The 22,677-nt window shown below is 39.1% G+C and overlaps 1 protein-coding gene across 3 annotated transcripts in view; it reads left to right on the top strand.

Moving 5' to 3' along the window:
- The window catches only part of AKT1 (AKT serine/threonine kinase 1), a 155,707-nt gene that overhangs the window by 110,281 nt on the left and 22,749 nt on the right, over positions 1 to 22,677 (top strand). For all 3 annotated transcript variants that reach the window (XM_070751237.1, XM_070751245.1, XM_070751254.1), the window contains 4 exons: positions 12,702 to 12,813; positions 14,000 to 14,147; positions 16,141 to 16,272; positions 17,635 to 17,700. In XM_070751237.1, the coding sequence (XP_070607338.1) occupies positions 12,702 to 12,813; positions 14,000 to 14,147; positions 16,141 to 16,272; positions 17,635 to 17,700 (458 nt within the window). The remainder of the gene's footprint in view (positions 1 to 12,701; positions 12,814 to 13,999; positions 14,148 to 16,140; positions 16,273 to 17,634; positions 17,701 to 22,677) is intronic.

The raw sequence follows: 22,677 nt of genomic DNA, 5'->3' as shown, positions 1-22,677 counted from the left end.
TCTCTGTCCTAGTATTTCAGCTCTCCTTTCCCTCAGGTTCCTAGAGAGTCATTTACAGATAAAAGGAGAAGGAAGGTTCTTTTATTGACATTAATCAGTCTGTGAGATGATGCCAACAAAGGCAGAGAAAGATGTTTGAACTTCCGTCATGTCATGTGAAATCTGACTCTTTTTTTGTTTTAAGTGCTTGGGTAGAGTAAATATTTTGACATTCTAGGAAGATACTAGGCTAATTTAGGGTGCCTCTCAACCACATAATGGCAATTTGCATCTGAATGCACTGGTATCTGTTTATGTCAGAAACACTGTTCACCTCCTAGTTATATTTCAAAGACCCAGCCACCATGAGTGAATTGGAATTTAGAGTTCTCCTAACAACAGACTTTTTAAACACACTTGAACTTCCTTATTTTGTTGAAGAAATATATTTGGGGTAGAAGGAACAGTTGATCACAAATAGGAATTAATGATATTTTAATCTGATTTAGTTCTCTTTTGAAAAATGAGGAATTAGGTGTGTGTGATGCAGGTTTATCAATGAAGGTACTACAAAAAATAACTACATCAGAAAAGTACATCTGAGAATATGTAGTCTTGGTGGACAATCAATTAAACATGAGGCAACAATGTGCAGCAGCAGCTAAAAAAGCCAACACAATCCTAAGCTGCATCAACAGGGGAATACACTCCAAGACCAGGAAAGTCTTAATACCACTCTACTATGCCCTGGTCCGACCACATCTGGAGTACTGTATTCAGTTCTGGTCACCACAATTCAAAAGAGACATTGAAACTCTGGAGAAGGTGCAAAAAAGAGCAACCAAGATGATTAAGGGATTGGAAACCAAGACTTAAGAAGAGAGACTGAGGGAACTGGGTATGGATAGCCTAGAGAGAAGGAGGGCCAGAGCGGACATGATAGCAGTCTACAAGTATACGAGGGGATGTCACAGAGAGGAGGGGATCACTTTATTCTTCAGGGCACCAGAGGGCCGGACGAGGAACAACGGCTGGAAGCTGACCAAGGAGAGATTCAACATGGAGATAAGGAGGAACTTCCTGATGGTCAGAGCGATTAACCAATGGAACAACCTACCAGCGGACATTGTGAACTCCAACAATGGACATTTTTAAGAGAAGATTGAACTGCCACTTGACTGGTGTACTATAGAGTTCCTGCTTGGGCAGGGGGTTGAACTCGATGGCCTTCATGGTCCCTTTCAACTCTAACAATCAATCAATCAATCAATCAATCAATAAGTATGTTTTCCACATCTAGGTATAAGAACTTGACACTCATAAACAACAGGAATATTGGAACTTGTCTTTTATTGTTTCAGAAAATTGTTCCATCTCTCCTTGAAGATCCAAGACATTTATCCTTTATATATGTAAATCAGGCGATGTACCATGAACCATGGTGCCTTCAGGTGCCCCAGCCATGCTAAATATTATTGCACCATACATTCAAAACCCAACATGATTAGTTTCTGGTGCTTTTAAAACATAATATAAAGTAGATACCAGTCTTGTAGAAATGTCACCACTTTTCACTTAAACTGCAAGGTCTTCCCGCTGAAGTTAATTGCAAAATATTTTTTTGAGTGTGTTATCTCTTCATAAAAATTAAGATAGGATTTGTTTGTTTGCTATTGTTTGTTTAATTTGGGTTCATTTTATAAGCCATTGTTTCTGGGTATCTCATTAGGCCATTATGCAGGGTTCATAACATGATGCTAACCAAACAATAACGCTGTGTCAGTCTTGGTCTATAAAGGTTATGATTTAGCGCAGACTTTGCCTTATTTTGTTTTATTCTTGCTGTATGGTTGTCAAAAATGTCTAGTTGATCTGCTGGAAACAACAGGGAAAACCCCCCCACAACTTCTTTGCCTTTACCTGTTCATGCCCTTCTAAAACACAGGTTTGCATTGTATATTTTCTGGCAAATTGTTGCATGTAGCTTGTCCTCCTAAGTATCAATCTACTCACATAATCTTTTGGCAAAGTATTTCCTGATCATCTTCTGCCTCTACTTGCGTTTTGTGCACTAGCTGAGATCTGCCTCTCTTATTGTTGCTCTTTTATGTGTCAGCCAAATTTCTGCACATTTTAAATCTCTGCAAGATTCAGGAATGGATTGCAGTTATTTTCCCCTCAAGATAAATTTTTGGAATGTTACAGTATTCCTGAAGAAGTAAATGTGTTTTGAATTCAGCTTCCAATACTTTACTCCTAGTGACTTAATGGTCTTATCTATTTTTGCCAAAACTAGAGAAATGGTTTGTTGCTATCCACTTTCAAGATTTTCTTGGTTTGATTTCCTCACCTAAATAACAGGGTCAGATTTCTTGGTAGTCTCCCATAACCAGGTCAGACCCATCTTAGCTTTGTGATTGGCTAATTGTTTCTGTTGCATCTTTTGTTTTCCACTGGGAAAGAATAATAGATAGAATAGAATAGAATATTTTCTAGCAGATCTCTTTCCCCTACTCAAAAATCAGAATCTAAATCTTTTGTGATGTCATTAATTCCTTAGAAGGTTAGTGCTCTTTCCTTACGCTTAAATCTTGTTGGCAGATTTTTAATTAAAATCAGTAGTATTGTTCATATGACTTAGGGGTTGCTGTTCAGTCATTGTAAGTTAAAGATACATACAATCTTATTGGCACACACGGAAGTATTTGAAATGTATTAATAATAATAATAATAATAATAATAATAATAATAATAATAATAATTTATTAGATTTGTATGCCGCCCCTCTCCGAAGATTCAGGAATGGTGATTTTTAGGGCATAGGAACTGCCTGAAAGATTTATTATAGCATATTGGAAGTAGAAATCTATGTCTCATTTGAAGCTATTGAATGTATTGTTTTCCCACATTTGAATTAATATTAGCATTTCTCCACAAAGTTGCAAAGAATATGATTTGAGTAATAAGGGTCAGATGTTTTAGTTTTGTTTTTTTAAACAGTTTCCCAGCCTTTTTTAAATTCTGATTTTCCATTGCTTATGATAATTATATTTGACTGTTTACTTTATTAAGTAACTTGATAAAATAGATAATTAAAAGTCTCCCATGCAAGTGCTAAATCTTCTGGAGAGAAATCATGTTGTTTTCTTTTCTACATCCAGTCAGTTTTGATGATATCAGATATCTAGACACGGGAGCCTAAAGCTGCTTTCCCTACAAAATCATGGAAATGCAAAATACCTAAGAGTGGTTCACCTAAGCAATGGCAGATCAGATGATGGTTATCCAGCTGTAGCCTTGGACCTTACCCAAGAGAACATATTTCAGATCCTGCCTTAGAAAGTTTGAAAATTGTAGGAAGGTATTCCTGTGGATCTTCCCTTTCCTGCGCTTCTCTTCAGCTCAATATATTTGTAAACATGTACAATTAGCACAGGTGCCCCCCAAGGCTGTGTACTCTCACCACTTCTCTTCTCTCTATACACTAATGACTGCACCTCAAACGATCCATCTGTTAAACTACTGAAGTTTGCCGATGATAGAACAGTGATCGGACTCATTCGAGACAATGATGAATCCACATACAGATGGGAAGTTGAACAAGTATCCTTGTGGTGTGACCAGAACAATCTAGAACTGAACACACTCAAAACCGTAGAAATGGTGGTAGACTTTAAGAGAAACCCTTCCACCTCTCACAATACTAGACAACACAGTATCAACAGTAGAGACCTTCAAATTTCTAGGTTCTATCATATCTCAAGACCTAAAATGGTCACCTAACATCAAAAACATCATCAAAAAAGCACAACAAAGAATGTTCTTTCTGCACCAGCTCAGGAAGCTCAAACTGCCCAAGGAGCTGCTGATACAGTTCTACAGAGGAATCATTGAGTCTGTCATCTGCACCTCTATAACTGTCTGGTTTGGTGCTGCAACCCAACAGGATCGACACAGACTTCAGAGGATAATCAGAACTGCAGAAAAAACAATTGCTGCCAACTTGCCTTCCATTGAGGACCTGTATACTGCACGAGTCAAAAAGAGGGCGGGGAAAATATTTACTGACCCCTCACATCCTGGACACAAATTGTTTCAACTCCTACCCTCAAAACATCGCTACAGAGCACTGCACACCAGGGCAACTAGACACAAGAACAGTTTTTTTCCGAACGCCATCACTCTACTAAACAAATAATTCCCTCAACACTGTCAGACTTTCTTCTAAATCTGTACTTCTATTCTACTAATTTTTCTCATAATTCCTATCACCCATTTCCTCCCATGTTGACTGTATGACTGTAACTTGTTGCTTATATCCTAAGATTTTTATTAATAGTGCTTCTTCATTGCTTATTTGACCCCTATGACAATCATTAAGTGCTGTACCACATGATTCTTGACAAATGTATATTTTATTTTATGTACGCTGAGAGCATATGCACCAAGACAAATTCCTTGTGTGTCCAATCACACTTGGCCAATAAAAATTCTATTCTATTCTATTCTAAACCTGTTTATTGTAAATATGAAAAGGGGTGTTTGGCACATTACCTAATTTGAATTCACTATGGTTACATTTGGCCATCACTCTGTCTGCTTTTAGATCAGATGTAGCTGCTTGTGCTTTAAATTATAATTTGCGGGTTTGTTCTATTTCCCCCCCTTTGTCTGCTACATTAGAAGTTAGGAAATAAATTGATACCATAATAAATTAATTAATTAATAACAATGAATCTAAGCAACTTAATGGAGTTGAGGATGATGATGCCAGAAGCAATTTTGGTGAAATATAGTGTGATTATTTTTCTTCAAAGTACAGTGGTACCTCGAGATACGAGTTTAATTCGTTCCGGACCTGGGCTCTTAAGTCGAGCAGCTCTTATCTCGAACGACTTTTCCCCATAGGAATTAATGTAAATAATTTTAATTGGTTCCAGCCCTCAAAAAACTCACAAAGTTAGTCTAAATTATGCAGAAAGACATGTTTTTAATGAAGAAATGTACATGTACATATAAATGAATAATGAAGTTTCTTTCACTTAACTTGTAAACTTTCTTAAACTTTTAAATTTACATATGTTCAACTTCTCTGCCACCCAATCCTGTAGGACAGAGGTCCCCAACCCTTTTTGCACCAGGGACCGGCTTTAAGCGATCAAGAGAGGAATGGGTGAATGAATGGACGGAGGGTGGGAAGGAAGGAAGGAAAGAGGGAAGGGACAGAAACAGAGGAAGGAAGCAAGGAAACTTATGAAAGGGGAGAGTAAGAGAGGAATGAGTGAAGGGAGGGAGGGAGGGAAGAAGGTGGGAAGGAGAAAGAAAAGAAGAAATAGAGGAAGGGAAGGTAAAAGAGAGAAAGAAAAAGAGCAAGAAAGAAAGAAAGAAAGAAAGGGGGAAGGGACAGGAACAGAGGAAGGAAGCAAGGAAACTTATGAAAGGGGAGAGTAAGAGAGGAATGAGTGAAGGGAGGGAGGGAGGGAAGAAGGTGGGAAGGAGAAAGAAAAGAAGAAATAGAGGAAGGGAAGGTAAAAGAGAGAAAGAAAAAGAGCAAGAAAGAAAGCTGCAAGCACCCCCCCGAGCCCCCCAGGCCGGCTGCAACCTTTTAAAACACGTGCGCCGCTTCGCAGCTGTCTCCTGAAGCCGAACGCGGAAGTTAGCGTTTGGCTTCAGGGGACAGCTCCTTGGCGCTTGTATCTCGAATTTGGGCTTGTAAGTAGAACAAAAATATCTCTCCCCTCCCAGCTCTTATCTCGAGTTGCTCTTAAGTAGAGCAGCTCTTATGTCGGGGTTCCACTGTATTCTACAAGATTTTTTTTTCCAGATAAATTTTGCTTCTTGATGTATTCTGTAATGATTGAGCAGGGTAATTAGACAGCATATTGTTCACTAAACAAAACATTTCTCTGTGACATTCTTGAATTATAGTGGTTATTAACTGACAAATCTCTTATTATTCATCTTGTTGTGTACTTTTAAAGATTGCTAGATCAGCAAGCTTAACAAATATCAATGGGAGAGTGCTGATTTAGAGGAAACATGTCGATTTTAATTGGTCTTATTCCATTGCTTGTAGCATACAGCAATAATAGTACAATTTGTCACATTTGAGGTCAAAATAATTTTAACTCTCTTACGACATTTCCTCTTCCAATCTTCTCTTGTTAGAGTACTAAAAAAATACTGCATATGGATCAGGGTGGGGGTCAACAATTGCCAAGGGAGGACGGAATAATTTTGGCCCACACCAGGAAAATATTCATCTGTTCATGGCTCTTGTTGGTATATTAAGGCTTATCCTTGCTTCTGGGATACATAAATCCATAGGTCAATGCAGACAACAAAGACAACTAGAATCTGATAATATTTAGATTTTTACCATTGTATTATTAAAGAATTTGATTCCTATAAATCAGAAGGTCCGGATTTTCTTTTTCCCCTTTTCCTTCTTGTGAGGAGACCGAGTTTTCAAAAAATATACTGTAGTTACAACTAGATGTATTGATTGTGCAGCAATAAGAAATGTACCTGTATTCTTTGGATTTGGATTTCATTTGGATGATAGTGATACCCAGCAATTGGGTTTTTTTAAATTAACTTAAATATTAGATTTGTTTACATTGTATTATTATTGCTGTTAGCCTCCCCGAGTCTACAGAGAGGGGCAGCATACAAATCTGAGAGAGAGAGAGAGAGAGAGAGAGAGATACATAGATAAATAAATAAATAAAATCATCAAAAGTGTGAGTGAAAGTTTCATGCCATCATTTTAGTTAATTGTGCCATCTTCCCCCTGTATTAATAATTAAAATAGAATAGAATTCTTTATTGGCCAAGTGTGATTGGACACACAAGGAATTTGTCTCTGGTGCATATGCTGTCAGTGTACATAAAAGAAAAAATACATTTGTCAAGAATCATGTGGTACAGCACTTAATGATTGTCATAGGGATCAAAGAAGCAATGAAGAAACAATCAATATTAATAAAAATCTTAAGGATACAAGCAACAAGTTACAGTCATAAGTGGGAGGAAATGAGTTAATCTGATGCCCTTGAATTGTATTGGTCTATAACTCCTCTAGTTTCTTCTCTTTGGCCAGACGGATTCAGGGTTGTAGGATATGTAGTCCAAATCTTTTTGAGTGTACCAGATTTGCCTATGTATACATACTTTATTCATTTGTTTCCATTTAAGTTTCCATATACAGTGATACCTCATCTTACAAACGCCTCGTCATACAAACCTTTCAAGATACAAACCCGTGGTTTAAGATTTTTTTGCCTCTTCTTACAAACTATTTCCACCTTACAAACCCACTGCCACCGCTGGGATGCCCCGCCTCCAGACTTCTGTTGCCAGCGAAGCACCCATTTTTGCGCTGCTGGGATTTCCCTGAGGCTCCCCTCCATGGGAAACCCCACCTCCGGACTTCTGTGTTTTTGTGATGCTGCAGGGGAATCCCAGCAGCACAAAAATGGGCGCTTCGCTGGCAACGGAAGTCCGGAGGTGGGGTTTCCCAGCGAGGGGAACCTCAGTGAAATCGCAGCATCGCAAAAACACAGAGGTCTGGAGGTGGAGTTTCGAGGACTTCGGTGTTTTTGATGCTGTGATTTCACTGATGCTCCCTTCGCTGGGAAACCCCACCTCTGGACTTCCGTTGCCAGTGAAGCGCTCATTTTTGTGATGCTGGGATTCCCCTGCTGGGATTCCCCTGCAGCATCGCAAAAACACAGAAGTCCAGAGGTGGGGTTTCCCATGGAGGGGCGCCTCAGAGGAATCCCAGCAGCTCAAAAATGGGCACTTCGGCTGGCAAAAGGGGTGAATTTTAAGCTTGCACACATTAATTGCTTTTCCATTGATTCCTATGGGAAACATTGTTTCGTCTTACAAACATTTCACCTTAAGAACCTCATCCCGGAACCAATTAAGTTTGTAAGACAAGGTATCACTGTATATCTGGCTTAGCATTTGCTCAGGGATAGGAAACACAATTACTCTTTATAGTCTTTATACATCACATTTATGGGACGTTCACCTATTCAGTACTGACTCTTCTAGGAATTTTCCAAAGCTGAGCATTATGACAGAATTATCTTCTATCTATTCTAGTGATCTCCTAATGCACATTCCATTCTGCAAGATATCCCCCTGCTTCTGTTCTTTTGCCACATTGGAAATGTTTTGAAGTGCCTGGAGTATTCAGCAATTAGTATTCTGTTACTTCATTTTTTCTGGTTGCCCTTATGTCCTTAGCCCTTTTCTCCCCGTTTGAGATAGGGTTTGTTGAGGCTTTCCTCTTGACCTTTGGCCTCAAGGCTGTTCTTTTGCACATACTATGTGAACTGCACAAATAAGCCCCTTGACAGCAGCTGATAGATATTCTCTGGCTTTCTTCCACCTCAGAGAAGGCCATCAAGCTGACACTCATGTGAGTCTGCCATAATCACTTTTCAAAGTTTCATGCTTCACTTTGTGGGAGTAGGTGCTTTAAACTGCACTCCAACCATATCATGTCCTAGGACTTCAAATTGTTCTGGCCAAAACATCGATTTTTCCGTAAATAGATTACTGGACAAACAAGCAGTAGGTGAGCTCGTAGTTTCCCGACGAATTCAATTTTTGAATGCAATTCTTATAGTTGCTGAAGCTTATTGAAGTTGTATTCCCAATGATCAGGATAATGCCAGGTTATCTACTCTGGCAGAATTGTTTTATGAATTCAGGTCCAGTTTAAAAAGTGATGCCCATGACTACAGAATTAACACAAATATAAACAGTGACATTTCCTCACCTAAAATTGTGCACTTTTCTTGGTAAAACATATTTTCTTTAGTCATAGAAACATAGAAGTCTGACTGCAGAAAAAGACCTCATGGTCCATCTAGTCTGCCCTTATACTATTTTCTGTATTTTATCTTAGGATGGATATATGTTTATCCCAGGCATGTTTAAATTCAGTTACTGTGGATTTATCTACCACGTCTGCTGGAAGTTTGTTCCAAGGATCTACTACTCTTTCAGTAAAATAATATTTTCTCATGTTGCTTTTGATCTTTCCCCCAACTAATTTCAGATTGTGTCCCCTTGTTCTTGTGTTCACTTTCCTATTAAAAACACTTCCCTCCTGGACCTTATTCAACCCTTTAACATATCTAAATGTTTCTATCATATCCCTCCTTTCTCTTCTGTCCTCCAGACTATACAGATTGAGTTCATTAAGTCTTTCCTGATACGTTTTATGCTTAAGACCTTCCACCATTCTTGTAGCCCATCTTTGGACCCGTTCAATTTTGTCAATATCTTTTTGTAGTCATGTAATGCACTCTTTCCTTTTAAGTCTACTTGAATTCTTTCAGTTGGATGCAGAGTATCCTTGGTGTGCTTTGAATGAAGAACTAAATCTTCATGTCATTAGAAAAAAAGCAAAGTACTTTTTGAGGGGCTTCACAAGTTCAGCAGGAAATTAGGCATAAATATATGGACTCAAATGCAGCAGTGAAGAGAAAGCAGAGGAAAGAAATTCAGCCAGGGATGATGAATACTTAATCGTTTTGTAAGTGTGCAAGTTGGAAGCTTTTAGTTTTATAAGGAAGCATGAACTTTGAGTTGCTGCCTTAATAATACCAGACTATAAAGACAAAAACATCCGAAAATCTAATGATTGCAACTGAAATGTGCTACATTCTCTTGATAGTAGATTATGTTTATATCGCCGTTATTAACACTTGGACATCAGTAATCAGGTCTGCTTTGGCATTTGATATTTAAATTTAAAAGTGGCTCTTTTAGCTCTTGAGCTTCATACAACCATTTAAGAATGAAACCAGAATGGTATTAGAAGATGACATTTCATTGAAATGGTTGTCTTCTTGAAGCTTCCTCTTCATCTGATTACAAGTACAGTGATCCCTCATTTTTCACTGGGGATGCATTCCAAGACCACCCGTGAAAAACGAATTTCCGTGAAGTAGAGGAAAGATATTTTTAATGTAGCCCCCACCCTCCTTGCCTTTCGTAAGCTTCTCAAAACCCACCTCTGCCGTCAGGCATGGGGGAACTAAGATAATCTTTCCCCGTAGGCTTCTACAATTTATGCATGGTATGTTTGTATGTATGATTGGTTTTTATAACAAGGGTTTTTAGCTGTTTTTAGTATTGGATTTTTACATTCTGTTTTTGTCACTGTTGTTAGCCTCCCCGAGTTCAGGGAGAGGGGCGGCATACAAATCCAATAGATAGATAGATAGATAGATAGATAGATAGATAGATAGATAGATAGATAGATAGATAGATAGATAGATAGATAGATAGATAAATTTGGACTTTTAAATAGGTAAATAGATAAGTAAGTAAGTAAGTAAGTAAGTAAGTAAGTAAGTAAGTAAGTAAGTAAGTAAGTAAGTAAGTAAGTAAATAAATAAATAAATAAATAAATAAATAAATGGACTTTTAAAACCCACCCTTTGCATTAAACAGTCATTCTGTAATGTTTCTCAGCTGGAACTACATGTGATATCCTACCAGTTTCTTTAATAGAGTACAATAGTACTGTAGAAGAATTTTATGAATTTTTAATGGACTTAAGCCCTCTTTGAAAACCCGTGAAATAGCGAATCCGTGAAAGATGATTCGTGAAGTAGCGAGGGATTACTGTATACCACGAGTATATATCACATACTGACCATCCATTTATCAACCATGTGCTGAATAACAGATACTTGCAACCAGTCCTTGGGATTCTGGCTGTTGCAGTATTCCCAGAGTCACGTCATCATCATATAGGTGCTTGGCAACCAGCTCACACTTACAGCGGTTGCAGCATCCCACAGTGACACAATTGCCATTTGTGATCTTCCCTGCTGCCTTTTCCAAAATCAATGCAGAAGCCAGCATGGAAAGTCACACGTCACTGTGGTTATTCTCCTCTTCCCCTGCTGCCTTTTTGAATGCCACACTGTTCCTAGGCCTTCTTGAGTTTACACATGCATATACTGTAGAGCAGGGGTCTCCAACCTTTATAACTTTTAAGACTTGTGGACTTCAACTCCCAGAGTGGAAGCCAGCTTCTGGCTGAGGAACTCTGGCATTTCAAGTCCAAAATCTTAAAGTTGCAAAGGTTGGAGACCCCTACTGTAGAGTACACGTACTGCACTCTCTTTCCCTGGGTCTCAGTGCCCCGCAGGTACTGTTTGTAACTCAAAGACTACCTGTAGTTAGAGTAAGGGAAAGCTGTAAAAGGTGCAGGATAAAAATGCCAACGAGCTGAAATAAGTTCTTGGTGCAGGATTTAAATTATTTGAAGGCAGTTATGCTTTTTCACAAAGTGAGGTGGCTATATGGTGAGCTATTTATTTCAGTCAGAAATATTTAATTCAATTTAGTTTATTACAGTCATAGACCAGAGACCAGAACAAATTAAAACACTCAGTAAATGTATAATTAAACATTTTAGTATAAAGCAATAAATAACAACTAAAATCTATGGTATGTCAATTACACATGGTCTAACTATACTGTGAAGGTCACGCAGAAAGTATTTCACTTTTTTTTCTCAGGCTACAGTATTGGTACAAATGTGAAACTTTAGATATACCTTATTTGAATTGTCAGGAGTGCGTATGTATAGTTTGCATTTCTTCAGACACACAACGTAGCTGCAGCAGTGTTCCGAAATGGCATCTGTAAGTGATGTACATTACGAGGCTCGCCCAGAAAGTAATGCACCACATTTTTTTCTTCAACAATTATTTATTGAACACAATGAATCTTACACACAAGAAAGAATTATGTTTCTTCTACACTCCTTATTTTTCCACGTAATGTCCACCTTGTTCTATGGTCTATCTCCAACGAGACACAAGGACATGTATGCGCTGTGGGTACCACTCCTTGTTCTGGTCACGAAGCCATTTCTGCACGGTGCAAATCATCTCTTCCACACTTCCTTTGCTGATTGACAGCTTCAGCGCCAACTGCCGAGTCGTTATTGCATTGGTCCTCGCGAATGAGCGCATCAGCAAGCTGCGTCTTGTCAGGTGTGACAGCTGTGGTTGGCTGCCCCAAATGCTGCAAATCTTCCGAACCGTCTTCTAATAGCCTCACCCTCAGTGCCCAGTGACTAACCGTACTTCTGTCGACTGAAGATTCTCCATAAACTGTAGACAAATATTTGTGAATGTTTGCAACAGTTTCTTTGTCTGCAGTGAGAAATTCAATGACGACACACTGCTTGTAACGTACATCACTTTCAGATGCCATTTCGTAACACTGCTGCAGCTGCTCTATCTGAAGAAACGCAAAATTTACACATGCACTACTGACAATTCAAAGAATGTATACCTAAAGTTTCTCATTCGTACCATTACTGTAGGCTGAGGAAAAAAAATGTGGTGCATTACTTTCTAGGCGACCCTCCTAAATGGTCAGAAATGTGGAACATTTTTTCATAGTAATTTCATTTTTATATGCTTGGTGAAATGGGCACATCATATTGTTTTGATTTGTGGCCAGGCGAAAGTGCTGATGGCTTTCCATATCATAAAGCAGCCACTGTAAGTGAAGTCCCATTTTAATCTGTCCTGTTAGTCTCTTTCTTGAAGAACTACTTACAGAAATTTATATGCCTGATTAATCACAACTGTTTGCTGGATAAGAATAAAGACAAATGATTATTTAAACCTGCTTACATACCATGACTTTCTTTCCCCAATCTGCGCTAGAGTGCCAGTTGATGAAGACAGAGAGACCTAAACCAAACACATTCATCATCAGATGCCTCCAGTGGACCACAGTAATTGAAAGAACATTTCATGTGGAGACTCCAGAGGAGCGGTATGTTTCCTTCAGTCTTAAATACAAAAACAACTTGCAAAAGCAGATGTAAATGTTCAGCATTATTAGAGAGCTCCATCTTCTCAAATGCTTCCTTTTTTATTGGTTTGGTGCTGTGGGCTTTACACTCTCCTTTCCCATGAAATTCACTTTTTTCATCAGACTGGGTTGGGATGGAATAGAGAACTCTTATAGAAGGAACGGCTTGCAATTGTGCATCACTAATAAAAGTGTGCATTGCATGCATACACAACAGAGTCTAGTAATTCTACCTCTCCCAAAAAATAGCCTTAAAGATTGAAATTTATGTCATCTGCTGCCAACCAGGTGTCCTGCTGTCCTATATAACAACCATATAATATATATAATAACTTCAGATCGTGCAGAATGCAGCTGCGAGAGCAATCATGGGCTTTCCCAAAAATGCCCATATAACACCAACACTCCGCAGTCTGCATTGGTTGCCGATCAGTTTCCGGTCACAATTCAAAGTGTAGGTTATGACCTATAAAGCCCTTCATGGCACCGGACCAGATTATCTCAGGGACCGCCTTCTGCTGCACGAATCCCAGCGACCAGTTAGGTCCCACAGAGTTGGCATTCTCCGGGTCCTGTCAACTAAACAATGTCATTTGGCGGGGCCCAGGGGAAGAGCGTTCTCTGTGGCGGCCCCGGCCCTCTGGAACCAACTCCCCCCGGAGATTAGAATTGCCCCCCACCCTCCTCGCCTTTCGTAAGCTCCTTAAAACCCACCTCTGCCATCAGGCATGGGGGAACTGAGATACTCTTTCCCCCTAGGCCTTTACAATTTATGCATGGTATGTTTGCTTGTAGGTATGATTGGTTTTAAAATAAGGGTTTTTTAGTTGTTGTAGTACTGTATTGGATTTACATGCTGTTTTTATTATTGTTGTTAGCCGCCCCGAGTCTACGGAGAGGGGCGGCATACAAATCCAATAAATAAATAAATAAACCAGAGGAACACTTTTTACTCCAGACTAGAATTTAAAATATCTTAGGAAGGAAAATGGTGGTTCGTAACAGTATTCCTATTCCTGTTTTCTACATTTCAAACATGATTGAAGCCCAATTATTTTTTGGGAAAGTAAGCATGGAAGTAAGCTTTGTATTTTCCCCTACTCTCTTCCAAAATCACACATCGTAATGAAATATTTTTTTTTCTTAGGGAAGAATGGACAAAAGCCATCCAAACAGTAGCAGACAGCCTGAAGAAGCAAGAGGAAGAAAACATGGATTTTCGATCTGGTTCGCCCAGTGATAATTCAGGGGCTGAAGAAATGGAAATTTCAATGATAAAACCAAAACACAAAGTAGTAAGTATTATTTCTCAGTCACACACACTCATGTGAATTCCACATGTCTTTTGGTGTCGTATGCTGCCTTTTTCTTTCTTTCTTTTTAAAAAAAAATAAATTTATTAAATATACAGTATACAATAAAAACCAAATACAGAAAGACAAAAGAGATATGCATATTGTACATTTTTTACACTCTACTTATGTAGTAATTGGGGAGTGGGAGAAGGGGTTGTGAAGGGAGGGAAGTAGATATAGAAGGAAGGGGGATAGGGAAAAGAAGGAGGGGGGGGGATAGAGAAGCGAAAACCAGCGTTAGAGCTGGGTCTTTCATGATTTGCGGCCTGTAGTTTGAGCTCGTAGTTGGTGTGTTTTGCCCTAAGGGAAAAAATTAAAACTATACTAGAACAAATTACTTCTCAGACTATCCATGCGAAACCCGAACTATTTCTACTAGGAATCACAAGACAAAATTTTAGTAAAGAAAACAGATATATTATAATCCATATTATTACAGCCGCACAGATTTTATATGCACAATTTTGGAAGCAAGAAAAAACCCCAACTACTCTATCACTCTTGATTAAAATAATGGAATGCGCAGAAATGTCCAAACTAACAATGGAACTGCAAAACAAGGATGAGACAGATTTCTACAAAGCTTGGGATAAATGGTACCTCTGGTTAAAAAAAAGGAATTATCTAAAAATTACTCATCAAGAAAAATATCCAACAAAAACAACTTGAAAAAATAGCAATTTACGTATGCTGCCTTTTTCAATTTGGTACCTGTCAATTTCCAAAATCCTCATGTAGTCTCAATGCATCTAATGACCTTCAAATTGGGAGACCACCAATTTGAATATCTTTTATAGCTTTGTGTTCTTCAAGTTATTTTGATTTCAGCATTTACTATTCCTAAGCAATAACTGTGTTGGTTGGGGTTTAGAAACTGATGTAGAAATGTCTGGGGTAACTTTACACGAGTTTCTTCTTGAAAAATTAAATGAATTAAACATTTTCTGAGGGATCATGGCAAGTCCCTTTAGAGGTAAGGGACAAATTATATGATTGGATTCAATACTTTCTAATAAAATTTTAAAACAGGGAAATATCCAGAAGGCTGGAAATTGGATTATGCTTAACCATATCTGCATTTTAGACTGTAAGGCAGGTATAGCTTAATATACCTTAAATATAAATTAAAGAGCTCTGGTGATACAGTGGTTAGAATACTCAGCCTTCCATCCTTCCAAGGTCAGTAAAATGAGGACTTAGATTGTTGGAGGCAATATATTGACATAAAGCAGTTTATAAATTGCTGTAAAGCACTATGGAGTGGTATATAATTGTAAGTGCTATTATTAAGTTGTAATCTGTACCTTATCCAGAGTACTAAATTTGTTGTATTTACTGTAGCAAATAGGAAAGTTTAATTCATTTGCTTAGGTCAGTGTTTCTCAAACTCAGCAAATTCAGGCTGTATGAACTTCAACTCCCAGAATTCTCTGGCCAGCAGCATTCTGGTAGTTGCTTAAAATTGCTGAAGTTGACAAACATTAGATAGTGACATACATTGAAACAGTTGTTTGTTCAGATAATTCTGGAATATAGTTAGTAAGGAATTTATTTACATCTCTATGTAAATGCATAGGGCAGGGGTATCAAACTGGCCGCCCGTGGGATGGATGTGTCACACAAAGGCACACCCACCCCAGCTCCACAAAAGGGGAACGTGTCACAAGATGTCGTGTTATGACAATGTGATGCCGCAAGTTTGACACCCATGCCATAGAGTATCTGGGTTCATTCATCCTTTTAACCCATAGTTTATTCAGTCTATTTTTGGTTTTTAGCATAATGTACAACCTTAGCCACTACGATTTATCCTTCTTTTGAAAATCCGGATTCTTGTGATAAAGAGTATTGGTTGATCTGTCTAAGTTGTTAGTTATTTTCCTTCATTTACTTTTTAATTGGCCTGTAACATTTTAAACCTGTCTTCAAACAGACTATGAATGAATTTGAGTATCTTAAGCTCTTGGGAAAAGGTACTTTTGGAAAAGTCATTCTGGTGAAAGAGAAAGCAACTGGACGCTATTATGCTATGAAAATTTTGAAGAAAGAAGTAATTGTTGCAAAGGTAAAGATGTCATGGTTTACCTCTTCTGATTTCTAGAACCTTGTTCTAGATGCTGAATATGTCAGGACTTTTCAAACTTGAGGTTTTTGAACATCAAGATGTATTTCATCTCGTTTATGAATTAAATTCTCAGAGAATTGACATCATTTTCCCTCTAATATAACAAAGAATCTGAAAAAGCATAATATACTGATTAGCAAGCTAACACAGGCTAAGTGTAAGCTAAACGATGGGGCACTTAAGTGGATATGTAGTTATTTCAAATATCATACTACCCAGGGTTCTCATCAGATGTGCATTTGAAATATGAAGTGAGCTTCTCTAGTTCAACCTTGTTTCTTCACTCTACAGCATTTTATTGATGTTTTCGATGAAGATGGAGAAGGAATCCTTATCAAATTTATGGAATAGCAGCCGATGCTTTAGAAGACAGAAATAAAATTCAAATGATCTTACAAAATTGGACTCAAGCTCACAAAATAAAACTCGATAGAAGCAAGATAGACTATAGACATTTGATAGAAGCAAGTGCAAGTTCCCTCACTTAGAAAACAGGAAATAGATGCAGAAGAACAGGCTTAGCAATATTAATCTTAAAATACAGTATTTGAAATCTGTAGTAGTAGTTGAGTGCAAACTGAGTATGAAACAGCTACGATGTGGCTACAAAAAAACAAATGAGGTTTTAAGATACATCAACAGAAGTATAGTTTCTAAACAAAGGGAAATCATAATTTCACTTTATGCTGTACTGGTCAGTTCCTACCTCTGGAGTATTCTCTCTAGTTTTGGCATCACACGTAGGGATTCAGATAAACTGGAAAAAAGGTTAAAGGAATAACTATGAAGATGGTCAGGACACTAGGAACAGAGTCCAGGAAAGAGAGATTAAAAGGTCTGAATAGTTTGGGATCAGGGCATACAATATCAATTTTCCATTTTCTAACAAGTTGTTGCACAGATCATGGCCTATTCTTCAACAGTTCAGAATGCAAAATAGAATAATACGTTTAAGTTACTATAAGGTGCAAAAATGCCTTCTGACAGTAGCAGTAACCTTCAGCGGTGGTGCCAGTTATTCTGAGAGTGATGAGTCTTCTTCCTTGGATGTATTTACATGGAGGGTAGAGAGCCATCTGGCAGAGATGCTTGAATTTGGGTTTCTGAAGTAAGGAGAAGATGCAGTCTGGAAGGATTCCATATTTTTCTTATCTGTATTATATCAAATGACTTTTGAGTGCTCTGCTTCATTTTCTAGGACATTTAGAAAGATTGTATTATGTACTCTTTTGTCAAAAGTAGTTTTTAATAAGTAAAATTGAATTGTCACATATTCACCTTACTATTTGGGTTATCTTACAGGATGAAGTGGCACATACTCTGACAGAAAACCGGGTTTTGCAGAATTCTAGGCATCCATTTTTGACAGTAAGCATTACTTGTGTGATTTTTTTTAAAGTCGCTTATGAATGAAAAAAGATAGTTACCTCTGTGTTTGTTCTCACCAACAGAAGCAAATTTCAGAGGCATATGTTTCTCAAAATTGGATGGAATATACGATAAGCAACCTAATTATGTTCTACAACTTGGAGCAAATTTGTGGACAAATAGTGCTTTATTATGCCAAAATTGTAAGGGAATGAACTTTATCTGACGTGCATGCATCGACACATGTCCACGCACACTCAATTTTTTTTTCATCCAAAAAGGTACAGATGGGACCTTAGTGATTCTAGAACCTGGAAAATATTAGATAAAGCAATTAGTGCCTGCTCATCATGATGATTGAATAGTATTTCTAGTATTGCTGGCAATTTGTTTTTAGTACAGCCTTGGAAATAAGCTTTAAAAATATGTAAGGTGCCAAAAGTTTAGAACATGAGCAGTGCCCTAGTGGGTTGGACCTGTGATCCATCAAGTCCCGCATTCTATTCTTACAGTGGCAAACCAACTGCACGAGGAAGCCCATATTTCTCCCAGCAGATGGCCTCCAGAGGGAGACAACCAGCCATCACGTCTACTAGCCAATGGTCCCTATGGCTTCTATGAATTAGTCCAACTCTTTTTGTACCCAAACAGCATCATATCTTGTAATCTTCATATTCTTCCAGGCGTGCAGTTCCTTACGCACACATTTGCTTTCCAGCAAATAGCAGGATGCTCGCAATCAATCTAAATACCATGTAAGCAATTTTTCAGAGATACAAAAATTTATCTAGCATTATTTATTTAGGAACACACTTCTAAAACATGTTGTTGTTTTTTAAAAAAATCCATTTTTGATTGAGGCTAGTTTACTTTGGGGGAAAAATAATCATCTGCCTATCCTTTTTCATTTCAAAAGTCCTTAATTCCTCAGAGTCTTTAGATCTGAGAGCTAATCTTGCAGTTGTGCTTGGTTACCTGGCAAGCATTGTTGCAGATTATAGGGGAAAGAAAGATCCATTTTTTTGTCTTCCCAACTCAACTCAGACTCTTTGTCACCCAGTCTATGCGCTAGTCCAACTCACTGCATATAAGGCTGTCCTTGAAGACTACGTAGAACCTTCAGCTGGTTCAGCATATGATAACCCAAGTTGCTACAGCTGCTTGGAAGGTCAATCTTGTAATCATAGCTCCCTCTTGTGAGACATGTAGCCCTAGACATTAGTTTTCTCCCAAAGACCAGCAAAGACATGATTCTTCAGGAGAGCATTTGAATCTAAAAAGTTTGTTATCAAAGGGGGACATGATGGCAGTCTTCAAATACTTGAGGAGCTACCACAGTGAGGAGAGGGTCACACTGTTTTCCAAAGCACCAGAGGGCCAGACAAGGAGCAATAGGTGGAAGCTGACCAAGGAGAGATTCAACCAAGAAATAAGGAAAAACTTTCTGATGGTAAGAGCAATCAACTCATGGAATGGCCTGCCTGCAGAGGTTGTGAACGCCCCAACACTGGATACCTTCAAGAGGAGACTGGACTTCCATATGTTTGGGATGGTATCAGACAGTGATGGCAAATCTTTTTTTCCTCAGGTGTCGAAAGTGGGTGGGCACGCACTATGACACATGCACAAGTGCCCACACTCATAATTCTATTCCTGGGAAGGACAAAATCAGCTTCCCCAGCCCTCTGGAGGCCAGAAATGGCCTGTTTCTCAACTTCTAGAGGGCCCAGTAGTCTTGTATTTCTCCCTCCTCAGACTCCAAAGACTTCCCTGGTCTCCAAGTTTGTACCCTGATGTCTTAACCACTACATCAAGCTATCCTCACAGCCTTATTCATTCCCAATGTCTTCTGAAAACTCATGCCCTCCCCCATTCCCCCGGAGGCTCTCTGGAAACCAAAGACGCCCTCCCAGAGCCTCTGTGCCAGCCAAAAATCAGCTGGACGGCACACACATGCACATTGGAGCTGAACTAGGGCAATGGCTTGCATGGCAGCAAATATGGTTCCGCGTGCCTGTGGCACCCGTGCCATAAGTTCGCCATCGCTGGTATAGGGTCTCCTGCACCAGCAGGATGTTGGACTAGAAGACCCACAGGGTCCCTTCCAAACAAACTATACATACATACATACATACATACATACATACTCCTGAACATCAGATTAACACATGTATTTGCCTTAGATCGGTTTGAATCTTCTGTTACTTCAGCAAATAGGAATCGAGAAGCATAAAAAACAAAGTAAATAAGTGAAAAGTTTGGATAAGCGGCACTTTTAACTTCCTTAACTTTTAGAACATAAAGTCCTTTTGTCCTACTTTCATTAAGGGAACCAGGTGATTCATGATCAGGTAATGTATCTTCAGCAGGACTTGCCAGAGCTGGGGCAATGTGGGGGGGGGGGGAGTTCTTGTTGTGGATCCAGAAAATGGTGTCTTATACAATCCATTATTATTTATGGATATGTTTATTTTTATCTTAAGGCCAGCGTTGTGACTCCTTCTCTGGCTCTGAAACCCCAGCTGTTACTTCTGGGCTGCAGCCCAAGCAAAATGGAATAGAGAGCATGTCAAACCAAGCTGGCACTCCTTTGCGCTACAAAAATCTGCATGATGAGTGGAGGCATCACCACTTGGTGGCTTCCTATCCAGAAGCAGTGCGTTTCTGGTTGCCTAGAGCAAAACATTAGTGGAAGGGAAACTAGATGGAGCTTTTGATCAGATATAGTAGAGCTCTTTCATTTGTTTATTTATTTGCTCAATTTATATAACCACCAGTGGCGCAGCAGGTAGAGTGCTGTACTGTAGCCACTAAAGCTGACTGCTAGATCTGCAGATCAGCAGTTCAAATCTCATCACTGGCTCAAGGTTGACTCAGCCTTCCATCCTTCCGAGGTGGGTAAAATGAGGACCTGGATTGTGGGGGCAATATGCTGGCTCTGTTAAAAAGTGCTATTGCTAAAATGTTGTAAGCTGCAACAGCTGTAAGGAGAAGGGTGGCATAAAAAATCAAATGAATGAATGAATGAATGAATGAATGAATTTATTCATTCATTCATTCATTCATTCATTCATTCATTCATTCATTCATTCATTCATTCATTCATTCATTTATTTATTTATTTATTTATTTATTGGATTTGTATGCCGCCCCTCTCCGTAGACTCGGGGCGGCTAACAACAATAATAAAAACAGCATGTAAATCCAATACTACAACAGCTAAAAAACCTTATTTTAAAACCAATCATACCTACAAGCAAACATACCATGCATAAATTGTAAAGGCCTGGGGGGAAAGAGTATCTCAGTTCCCCCATGCCTGACGGCAGAGCTGGGTTTTAAGGAGCTTACGAAAGGCGAGGAGGGTGGGGGCAATTCTAATCTCCGGGGGGAGTTGGTTCCAGAGGGCTGGGGTCACCACAGAGAAGGCTCTTCCCCTGGGCCCCGCCAAACGACATTGTTTAGTTGACGGGACTGGGAGAAGGCCCACTCTGTGGGACCTAACTGGCCGCTGGGATTCGTGCAGCAGAAGGCGGTCCCTGAGATAATCTGATTGATTGATTGATTGATTGATTGATTGATTGATTGATTGAATGAATGAATAAATACATAAATACATAAATATAAAATAAAATAAACTCTGAGCGATTCACCGCTCGTAGAAAAGTACAAAAAATTCAGAATCATACAACAGAAGTGATTCAAAGCACATTAATATTAATTTTAAAAACCAATAATGTCTATAAATGTGAATAAGTAAATAATAAAATATATAGTTAGGATGTCTTCTTGGTGCACAATTTTGGCAACAGAATTGGGCATAATCTTCCCTATCGGCCTTCTCTGTGAAATACTCCAGCATCTTTCTTGTATCTATCTTCACTTCTTGAGTTTAGCTGAATGTCGTTACTGAATTATAAGAAATGTCCAAGGTAAATAAAGTGTATTTTATTTTGTTATTCATATATTGTACACTTTAGCAGTTTTATTACAACTGCTACCATCATTCCATTATTCAACAATATGCATCTAACAGTCATCAGAGGGAAACATTAAATTAGGGAGAATATTGAACACTATCGAATAATATTATTATTATTATTATTATTATTATTATTATTATTATTATTATTATTATTTATTAGATTTGTATGCCGCCCCTCTCTGAACTTTAATATTGTTAAAGTTCTTTCATTCCAATATAAACAACATCATTGTTGACACTGTTCTGTTCATTGCAAACTCTTCCACAAATTTTATTATACCTGTTCGGCATTGTATTGTTCAGTACAATCTAAAAGTCTGTGCCATAGAGGAATATGCATAAAAAGCAAGAGAAAAGAAAGAAAGAAATTGCAATTAAAACAAGAATACAGTGATCCCCCGCTCGTTGCGAGGGTTCCGTTCCAGGACCCCCCGCAACGAGCGGGTTTTCGCGAAGTAGCGCTGCGGAAGTAAAAACACCATCTGCGCATGTGCAGATGGTGTTTTTAACTTCCGCAGCGCTAGCAAGGAGCCGAAGATTGGGGGCGGCGCGGCTGTTTTAAAACGTCGGCGCCGACATGGGGGGCTCGCTAGCACCCCCCCGAACCCCCAACCCGGGTTTGGGGGGTGCTAGCAAGCCCCCCATGTCGGCGGCGACGTTTTAAAACACCCGCGCGGCTTTCCAATGAGTCCCGAAGACAAACGTCAAACTTCCGCGTTTGTCTTCGGGACTCATTGGAAAGCCGCGCGGGTGTTTTAAAACGTCGCCGCCGACATGGGGGGCTCGCTAGCACCCCCCGAACCCCCAACCCGGGTTTGGGGGGGTGCTAGCAAGCCCCCCATGTCGGCGGCGACGTTTTAAAACACCCGCGCGGCTTTCCAATGAGTTCCGAAGACAAACGCGGAAGTTTGACGTTTGTCTTCGGGACTCATTGGAAAGCTCCGATCGTTTTAAAACAGGCGCGCCGTTCTCCGCTGACTCCTGGCGCACTT

This window comes from Erythrolamprus reginae, chromosome 1 (genome assembly GCF_031021105.1).
Source record: "Erythrolamprus reginae isolate rEryReg1 chromosome 1, rEryReg1.hap1, whole genome shotgun sequence".
Lineage (NCBI taxonomy): Eukaryota > Metazoa > Chordata > Lepidosauria > Squamata > Dipsadidae > Erythrolamprus > Erythrolamprus reginae.
This window is presented reverse-complemented; position numbering and strand designations above follow the sequence as displayed.